The sequence below is a fragment of the Lontra canadensis genome, unplaced genomic scaffold (assembly GCF_010015895.1).
Source record: "Lontra canadensis isolate GAN:19392208 unplaced genomic scaffold, GSC_riverotter_1.0 scaffold79, whole genome shotgun sequence".
In the NCBI taxonomy this organism is placed as follows: domain Eukaryota; kingdom Metazoa; phylum Chordata; class Mammalia; order Carnivora; family Mustelidae; genus Lontra; species Lontra canadensis.
Genome location: NW_022631073.1, coordinates 881,965 through 891,779, shown reverse-complemented (window position 1 = coordinate 891,779; position 9,815 = coordinate 881,965). Strand labels below are relative to the sequence as shown.

The window sequence follows — 9,815 nt, the reverse complement described above, 5'->3', positions numbered from 1 at the left end:
CGCACGCCCCGCCCCGCGCACGCCCCGCCCCGCGCACGCCCCGCCCCGCGCACGCCCCGCCCCCCGGCTCCGGGCGGGACTGGCCTCGGCGGCGGCGGCGGCAGCGGCTGCGGGAACTTCGGCGGCGGCGATCTTAATGGCTGCGCGCGGGCCGCGGTGAGGCGCGGGCGGAGAGCGACGGGCGCGGGGCCGCGGAGCAGCGAGGGCGAGCGAGCGAGCGAGCGAGCGCGCGCGCGGCCGGACCCCGGCCAGGCCCGGCCCGACCCGCCGAGCCCGCGATGCGCCCCGGGGCCGCCCCCCGGCGCAGCTGACGCCGCGGCCCGCGGAGACCCCAACCGGCCGGCCCCGCGCGAGCGGCCGCCGCCGGCCCAGGCCACGATGGCGGGGAAGGCGGCCGCCCCGGGCACCGCGGTGCTTTTGGTCACGGCCAACGTGGGCTCCCTCTTCGACGACGTAAGTGCCCGGCGGCCGGACCTCGACCCCGCGCCGACCCCGAGCCCTGGGGCCCCCGGGCCCCCGCGATCCGGACCTGGGCCCCAGCTCTGATCCGCGAGCCCCCGGAACCTGGCCCCCAGGTCCCGGTCCCCATCCCGGAGCCCCCGAGTCCCAGTTCTCGACTGAAACCCTGAGTCTCAGACCCCAGGACCTGGACGCTGAATCTGGGCCCTTCAGATCCTGGTACCCCCAAATCCTGAGACCCTGAACCCCCAGTGCCCTGAGCCCTGAGCCCTGCCCCGAACCTTGGAATCCAGGTCCCCCATCCCTGGCCTCCAGACTGCATAGGCTGAACCCTGACCTCAGAACCCCGCGGGAACCCAGGGCCCAAAACTTGGATTCTAATCCCTGTCCAAGGTCCCCAAATCCTGATCTGAGGACCTTTGTGCACTGGCCCCAAACCACGACCCTGGCCCCATCTCTTGTCCTGGACTGTTGAGCCCAGAACCCTGACCCCTGAGTTCTGGCTTCCTGACCCCGCCCCTGGCCGGTGGGCTAGTCCTCTGCGCTGGGCTGCGTTGGCCGGCTGTGTGTGGCTCACCCAGGCTGGCTCCGGGCTTGGTGCCCCGGTTTTACCCCGGTTTTACCTCGTAACTTAGTATCTGTCTAGTTCTCCAACCAGGGCAGCTGTGGCAAGCCCTGGAGAACGCTCTGTTTCTTGTTTATGGAAGAGAAAGATGCCGGCGAGTTTTCCAAGGCCAAAGAAGGGATGTGACTGTCCAGGGCCTTTACCTCTGGGGGCTCCTGCCCAGGCTCCCAGGGGGGCTGCTGGGGGCCGCGGGGAGCTGCGGGAGCTGGGGACTGGGGCTTCTGGAGCTCTCGAGGCAGGTCCAGGCTGACCTAGTTCGCTGCCGGAGCCGTGGTGCCACCCGCTGTTGGCGCTCGCGTTGCCAACCCAAATACAGCAGGCGGTGGCTCCAAGTGGCATGCTTGTTTAGGAAGAAAGGGCGATGGCACAGATGGAGCCTGTGGCGGCCGCGCTAGGTGAGCAGTGGGCGTGGGCCGGTCCAGTGAGACAGGCATGACTTGGATTCCGGGAGAAGGTCTGGCGTCCTGCCGAGCCTTCCTTTGCCGGCGCAGGCACGGGTGAAGTGTTTCAGTAAGCTCTCAGGTCGTGGGCGGGCTCGGCTTGCTTTCCTTGACCCGGAGTCGGTGCTGTTTTCGCGTTTTTCTTATTTGAACTTCCAGGCGTCCGTCTATCTGCTTCCCCGCTGGAGGCGAGCTGTGCTCCCTGCTCCCCTGGGACAGCGTCACGCAGCTCCTCGTTTGATCGTCTTCTGCAGAAGGGTCCGGGCCGGGCGCGTGCCTGTATATTTAGCCGTCTATTCTCGGCTTTCCAGTAACACGCCGCCGTGGCGTGGTTTTGCTCAGATGATTCAGATCCCTTAGCTGAGGCTTCAAAGCCTCAGGAGTGTCAGGAAAATTAAGCATGGTGGGGCATTGGAGTCTCAAAAGGAGAAGAATTTTGCTGGGCAAACATTCCTTCCAGTAATCTGTGACTCCGAGTTCCAGCGTGTTCGTTGCGTTTCAGCCGCACACGCACACTTGTCTCTGCCGGCGTTAACACCGATCACTTAATTTACTTTTGTTTGTCAACACGTTCTCTCTGAATTTTCATTTTTCTTGAAGGCTGTATGGAGTTTCGCATCACGTTTGCATCTGGCAGGGGCATTCGTTTTGGTAAACAGCACACAGGGTGATTCTGCAGGATGCCGTTCGATGTGCGGGCCCACGGACGAGGACCTGCCTGGAACCCGTAGGTTTCTCGGCTGCCGAGCTCAGTCTTGGGGGTGGCAGGCGTCCTCCCTCTGTGGCACAGGGAGCAGCAGGTGGGCGCTAGCCAGGCTCCCCCACGCTCTGGGGCGCCCAGTGTGGCTGGGAGCGGGGTGCTGCTGCGTTTGGCAGGGGGTCTGGCCGGGGAGAGCAGTCTCGAGCGCAGGGGTGTTGATTCCTTGGTGTAGAGCAGGTTTCAGAAGATCTGCCTAGTGACTCTGCACACGACATGCCTCCAGCAGAAGGTGGCTGGGCCTGGGAAGGGGTGCTTTCTTGCCTGGCTTCGTCGTCGTGGGGAGGGACATATGAGGGAGACACAGGCACGGTGCGCCGTGAAGGCCACACACGTCTGTGCTTCTGAACTCGGGCAGCCTTGCCCCATCAGCAGGTGACCCTCTCAGGCTCTTTTCTCATCATTGCCCCTGGCTCATGTCCCCCCCCCCCCCCATGCGTGGATGGCGTGTGGTCCTTCCCAAGGGCCCTCTGGTTGCCCTGCCCTTGTGATGTTACCCGGGAGGGGCTGAGAACAGCCGCCCCACAGTGGTTCTCACCCTTGGAGGATGGACAGTGGTGGGGAACCCCCAAAGAGCTCCAGGTTATGGGGTTATGAACGCCAGTGTTTACACCACGTCGTTAAGTAGATCCCGAGAGAAGCAGAAACCGAGTTCATCACTTTAGTGGTCAGAACGATGATGTCATCACACGTCGTGCTCTGGGAAGTTCCACCGGTCACTCAGGACACGGAGGCTGGGAAGAGGAGACTGTTGTGTTGTGTTACTGTGAGCATGGCTGGGATCTGGTGGACTCCAGGCCGGACCTCCTGGGCTTGACTCTGAGGCCCTTGGTCCTCGCTGGTGGCCCTTCCTGAATGTACACGAGCATCTCCCTGGTGGGGACGCCGAGGGGTGGCTTCTCCAGGTTTGCAGCAACTGCCAGGTCGCGTCTCGAGAGCCCCGTGGCTCTTCTGCAACCCTGGGTTAGACCCCCGTTGTCACCACCCCTTCTCCTGGAAAGGGGCGGCCAGGGCTGCGCACCTCATTGTTTGGGTTGAGATGGCTGGATTTTTGACAAGGGAGGTTTCTGGCTCTTTGCTCTTAATGTTATTGCTAGAAATGAACCCAGAAGGTGAATTCTTGCTGCTGAGGTTTGAGAGCTGGGTACACCCTCCCCACCCCCCCGTCCCCGCCCCGACCTGAGGTGGCAAAGCTGTTTCCTGGGAAAGGCACTTAGTGGAGCGGCAGGGTTCCTAGCTCTCGGCTTGCCCTGGGGGGTCTGCCAGCGGGGCCTTTGTCCGCACTTAGTCGGAGTTGTGTCAGTTCTGAGCTGGTTTCCCCTTTTCGCTGGTCTCCCCAGGGCCTCACAGTTGTGCCATGAGTCCCGGGGAGCCGGTGAGCTGGCCACACCCTCCGGGGCCTTTCCCACAGGAGGTGTCTGGGGGACCCTCTCCCGGGCCCCATGGTGCCCCCCTCTGTCCTGTACCATCAGTTTGGCTCTCTTTGCCCTTGCTCCCATCCTACCCACTTCCCCCCAGGTCGTGCCGCCTGTGGGGCCGTCGCTGCTTCTGCCTTTTGCCGTCTCCTCCCCACTCCTGGTCCAGCACATGGTCACGCGCGCTGGTGGAGTCCATGGGGCCTTGAGCTGGAGGGCTGCTGTCTGTCCCCGGCCGTCTCCCTGGCTCTGGGTGGCCGCTGACAGCACGGTCTCTGCTCACGCAGGCTGAGACACCATTCCGGGTCCTACACGTCACCCCGCGAAGCGGTGGCTCCGAATTAGTGGTTTTTGGCATGTCTGCACACCGTGCCGCTGTCACCAGTCCATTCCAGAGCCTGTTTTGTGCTTGAACCAGAAAGGTGCCTCTGCAGCCCCCCTGCCTTGAAGTCAGGGGGCTCCTCTGGCCTCCGGGGATTTCCTTATTTGGGGCGTCTCACGTCACTATCCCGTATGTGGCCCTTTGTGTCTGGCTCCGCTTGCTGGGCATGAAGTTTTCAGAGTGTACGACGGAGCGGGTGTCAGCGCTGCTTTCTGTCGTCTGCCTGAGCACTGCCCCCTGAGGACTCACCACGGTTGGCTGACCCGCTGTCTGCTGCTGGACATGGAGCCGTTCCCACGTCCTGCCCGTCACAGAGAGCGCTGCCCTGAGCTTGGTGCGCGCGTTTTCGTTTCTCCCAGGCATGTGCCCAGGAGGGGAGCTGCTTGGTTTTTGGTGACTCCATGTTTTAACCTTTGGAGGAACTGCCCATCGCGGCCCAGCGTCCATACCGTTTCACCTTCCCTTAGCCGTGTTCCAAGGTTCTCGTTGCTTCCCGTCCTCCTGGCCTTGACATCCTTCTTCAGAGGCTTTTTCCTGGGCTGTGTGGGCACCCCTGCTTTGGGCTGTCCCCCTCCCCCCCACCTCCTGGCCCTGGCTGCCTTTTTGCAGCCACACTCACTTCTGTGGCACTTGTCTGGACTCAGGCCTTGAAGGACCGTGTCCATGCGGGTCGCAGGAGGCAGGAGGGAGACCCTGCAGGCGCGGGGCTCAGCCTGTAGCGTGGTGGGATCAGCTCCTGGGGAAGCCCCGTGCTCGCCACTGGCGCAGGGACACGGTGGGGAGTTCTCATCAATGAGCTTGCGGCTGTCAGGTTTCCGAAGTCGTGGTGTCGGCGCGGTCTCACGGCCCCGAAGCAGGCTCTGGTGTGTGAGGCGCAGGGGTGGGGGCCGGGTCAGGCATCCCAGCCGGCCTCCTTAGGCTCCCTCAGCCCCCGTGTCCCACAGGGACAGCCCAAGAAGGCAGGGGCTTGGTAATTTTTTCTTTCTTTTTTTTTTTTTTTTTTTTTATTGCCTGCGACCTGAGACGTCAGTGGACTTTCCCTGTAGAAATCTGGTCTGTTTGCCAGAGCACGGGCCTCTTTGTAGCCGCGGGTCCCCCCGTTCCCACAAGTGGGGCGGGGGTCCAGAGCCGGCGTGGCTTGGGTGCTGCTGCCTGCTCAGGAAACGGCATCGGCACCCGGACACCTCTGCTCACCCTGGACAAACAGTGTGTCGTGCCTGCCTTGGACGGTCTTGGACACGCCGACGACCTGTGTGCAGGCTATGCCTGCGTCCTGTCCCTCTTGCCGACATGGGGTCCCCGGCTGGGTCCAGCAGCCTCTGAGCTCGCGGTGACGCGGTGTCCTCTGCACTCACCGGCGTCCTCGGCGTTTCCGGTGTCTGTCAGGCTGCTGAGGGCTGCTGTCCACCGCACGGCGTGGCACGTCTTCCAGTTAGTGTCCAGTGTTCTGCGTGCTTCGAGTCCAGCGCAGGGAGCGCGGCCGGAAGGCTCGCTGGTGTTTATGCTGATAGACACCTGTGTGCCTCCCGGCCTGGATGGCCGCGAGAAGTTGCCCTCTGGTGGGACATCCCTGGGAGAGGCCCTACACTTGAGTCCTGAGCCCATATCGCACACAGTGTCCCCAGTGTGCCCTTCTGGGAGCGAGAGAGCAGGAGTGGGGTCCAGCACCGCCCTGGGTCCGTCACTGGTGGTACGTGGGTTTTAGGGAGAGACCTGTGCGGAGGTGTGATCCCGCGATGCGCTGGGTCCAGTTTGGAAGTTACAGAAATTGGACCAGGCCTGCCTCCCCGCGGATTGCCCTTCTGGAGCCTCCTGTTGGACCCGGAAGGGTGGTGAGCAGGCGGAGTGCGGGCATCTTGCTAAGGGACGGCGGGCGTGTGTGTCTGCTCCTGCGGGCAGCGGAGTGGGGAGTGGGCAGGAGGGTCCCCTGTCAGGAGGTGGGCTGTGTCTAGCATGCAGTCCAGTTGGTGGGGTGGGCATGGGGCCAGGCAGCTGGTCAGAAGGGCTTTGGAGGGTCTGGGTGGTGTCTTGGTCACCCGTCTGTCGTCGCTTCTGGGGACGCAGCCCTGTTTTCCCCGTGTTTCCCCAGGCCCCCCCAACATGAGTGAGCTTACGGAGCGGGGCCGTCGGGGCTGGGGAAGAGAGGTGGCAGAGAGAACGTTCCCACGGTGAACACAGACTGTGACTTCTGACTCCTGTTGCCGCTTCGTTAATTAGGGCATCGGAGACTGTCCCGCCTCGATGCTGGGGGTAGTAGCTGGCCTGTAGGCTTGAGGCCAGTTTCTGCCTGGCCAGGCCCAGGAGGGCTGCCCCGTGGCACGCTTCCTTCTCGGGGGCAGTCTCTGCTCTGCAGCCCCGCATTCTCCCTGTGGAGCCACGGGCCCCTCCCCAGAGCCACCCTTTCAGGGGAGCAGATGGTGTTTCTGGGTGTTGGAGCCTGAGAAGTGTCCAGGTACTGGGCTCTTCGGAAGCAGGGGCAGGTGCTGAGCTGGTCCACTCCAGGCGTGAGCTTGGGCACGTGGGAGAGCTCAGACGGCCGTGCGCACACTGACGGAGACACCGATGAGGAGACCGCCGGGGTTTCTGACCGTTAACGAGGAGAGGATAAGCAGCAGCTTGTCCAGTTACACTGAAAGTGGACCAGGGTGACAGCTGTTGGCTTTTTCAGGGGATGAAAATGTTAGTCCAGAGATGTGACCGTATGACAAGTCCCATAAACCCAGGGTGGGAGGGTTTGGGGTAGCCTGTGTGTGGGCCCGGGAAGGCCGGGCTTCGTGCGCAGGCCTGTGTTTGGGGAGAGCACCTTGGGACTCTGCCCTCTTGCACGCTGTCCTCCCTGTCCCTGCCTCTGCGTGGCCTCTGACGACGGCACTGGAGAGGGTGCCTGCACTGTTGTCCACGACATTCACTTTGAGTTTTCCAGGTCTGTTTTGGGATGTAGAAAAGGCACTGGGGCAGAATGCCCACTGGGACCGGCCGTGTGCAGGATGGCTGACACCTCTGTCGCAGGACTGGCAGGGCTAGGGCGGCCCTGTCTGGGGAGGCGTGCTGTCCACGTGCTACAACAGCGCGTGTGAGCGACCTGGGGCCCTGTGGGAGCTGGCCTGGGTCCTGGACGGCGGCTCGGGGTGGGGACGATGGAAGCGGGTCAGGGATGACGAGGGCTCTGCCTGGTGGCTGGTCTCGGTGCCCACACACAGAAGGGGCTTTTCTGGGCTCACAGGTAAGGACGCCAGTGACACACAGGCTCGAGGAGGATGCTGGCCCGGGTTTGGGTTTTCTCTTTGGTGACTAATTCAGCCTCATCCCCAGCCGTCACTTAAATCCGGACCCTCGGGTGGGTTGTTGTGAGCTCAGGGCCCTTGCCTTCTCCCCCCTTCACTCTGACGGGGGCCGAGGCCCTTCTTTGGGGTTGGGGGCTGGTGGGGACAGGGAGGCTGGGGCTGTGCTCCCTCCTCTAAGCAGAACGTGGTGGTGTTGGGGACTTTCTCCGAGTCCCCTCCGTGAGTGAGCTGCCCCGGAGCCTTGGAGCCCGTCAAGAGTCTGTGTCCTCTGCACCCTGAGCGCGGCGCCAGGCCTTCCGTCCTGCCCTGCCCTTGTTCTGGGCCGTGAGCATGGGAGCTGGCCTGGGGCCGCATCCTGGAGGCCACGGCCTCTCTTCTCCGGGGCGGAGTCTGGCCTTGGCTCTGGTCCAGGGCTCGCCGGCCTGGGCTCAGGCACCATCCTTTTCTGCCCATGTCTCAGGGTCCCTGAGAGACTCGCTGTTATTCTGGGAACCGGAGGTTTACAACGGGAGGCTTGGCCAGCCTGGGGCTCGGTGGCAGGGATCCTGCCCTCAGTGCTGTCGCGAGGCCATGTGTTGGGGTCCGCAGGGGTATGTGGTGACAGGGAGTGTGGGGCTGGAGTGGGTCGTGCGTCCCGTGTGGCTGAGGGCGTGTTGGCTTCCCCTCTGCCACTGGCACATCAGGAAGGCGGGAATGCCACCCGGCATGGGGGCTGTGGCAGGTAGGGGAGGGAGCCCAGCCGGGTGAGGTGTGGGTGCTGTCAGCTGGGCCCAGGCCCCTTCCTTCGAGGTCTCTGTCCCCTCCTGCCCAGTGCAGGCTTCCTTACTTGTGCCCAGGCTGCCGGGTTGGTCCGTCTGCTGTCCCCTGAGCATGGGCTCCTGTGTCTGGCTGACGGGATGGCTGGGTTGTGCTGCCCCGTGTCATCCCAGAGGAGCCTCCTGCTCTTGCCTGTGGCGTGCCCGCTGCCTCCGCTGTTCTGGGGGTCCAGCACGCGTGCTGGCTGCCCCTTCATCATCCCTACTGGCCTTCCTGTCCTCCCTGTCCCCACCAAGCCCGTGTGGCAGCTTGGTGCCCCGATGCCCCGACAGGATGAGCTTTCCCAGTTGTGCTTCTGTGGAGGCTGCTGCTCTGAGCAGGCCCTGGGGCTCCCAGCGCACTGTGACCAGCTCGGTGCCGCACTGTCCCTCCTTCCCCTCCTGTCACGCAGTGTTTTCACGCTCGTGTGGCTGTCATCCCACCCCATCGTGTCGCAGTGGGCCGGCCTCCCGGGCCGCAGCCGCTGCAGGGTGGGCTGTGGGGTTCTGCCGGGTGGCTGGAGGGATCGCAAGGGCTGCGGGCCTGCCGGCTCCCCGGCCGCATCAGAACGTTCCGCCGGCTCGGGAGGGGGGTCTTGATCAGGGCGGGGGCGCAGCTGTGCTCTTCTCCTGCCCTTCTGCCGAGGGACCGTCTGCATGTCACACGGTTCACGCTGCGCATGTGTGTGGCTCAGGGACTTTGGGAGGCATCAGCAGTGGCTTGGCTCACCCTACGCTCCTCTCTGGGCACGTCCCTCGTGGCCCTCGGTGCCACGGCTCTGCCTCCCGTCTCCAGAATTTTCCCTCCAGCAGATCTCGTCTGGCGGGATCTCGTGGCGGTCCTCGTGCCTGGCCTCGGTTTTCCGCCCGCGCTGCTGTTCACGTGTGGGCACTTCCGTCCCCTCTCAGGGCTGAGCGCAGTGCCGCAAGGCGTGTGCCCCACGGCTGTCCCCCCACTGGTGGATGGATGCGGCGTCGTTTCCGGTTTGAGCCGCTGTGAACCCTTGTCTGCACCGCTGGTCGAGTGGCCAGGGAGCACTTAGTCTCCGCCGGCCCTGCCTCCCTGCTCCGAAGCCGTGGCCCCATGCACGTCCCGGGACCACGGGACGCCTTCTGCTGCGGGGATGTGGTGGAGTCTTCTGTGCTCGCCACGCGCATTTTCTGGCCTCTGCCTTTAAAGGACAGGTGACCACCGGTGGTCCATTGCTGCAGCACCGCAACCGTGGCACCGCAGCTGGTGTCCGCCCGGGAGGGTATCCGGGCGGCCGTGGGCTGCCGGCGGACGGGGCCCCCCGGGGCTGTGGCTGCACTTTGCCCTCCCCGGGTCAGGCACATGGGATGCCGGGACCTCCCCAGAGGGTGGACGGTCCGTGGGCTGGTGTCGTGCCCTCGAGTGTGGTCGGTGGGTGAGGAGCCTGGACAGCTGCGCTGGGGCCTCCCAAGCCACCCTTGGCTCCCGGGACTCAGCCTCTCTGCCCACAGCCAGGTGCGGGTGGTGGGCGGAGCATTCGTGTGGGGCTGGTGCTGAGTCCCGGGGTCAGGGGTCAGTCTGGAAGAGGAAGTGGTGGTGGCCTCTGCGGACTCCCCTCCCGCTGCCCTGGATGCAGAGGACACCGGCCCCCGTGGGGGACAGTGCTTCTGGCGGGTGAATTCCCTTCT

The 9,815-nt window shown here is 64.2% G+C and overlaps 1 protein-coding gene across 2 annotated transcripts in view; it reads left to right on the top strand.

The window, feature by feature from the left end:
* Positions 1-246: 246 nt before the first annotated feature.
* The window catches only part of INPP5A (inositol polyphosphate-5-phosphatase A), a 166,431-nt gene continuing 156,862 nt past the window's right edge, over positions 247-9,815 (top strand). The window contains exon 1 of one of the 2 annotated variants that reach the window (XM_032882052.1): positions 247-453. In XM_032882052.1, the coding sequence (XP_032737943.1) occupies positions 379-453 (75 nt within the window). In that variant the 5' untranslated portion in view covers positions 247-378. The remainder of the gene's footprint in view (positions 454-9,815) is intronic. The other variant, XM_032882053.1, reaches the window with a different exon arrangement.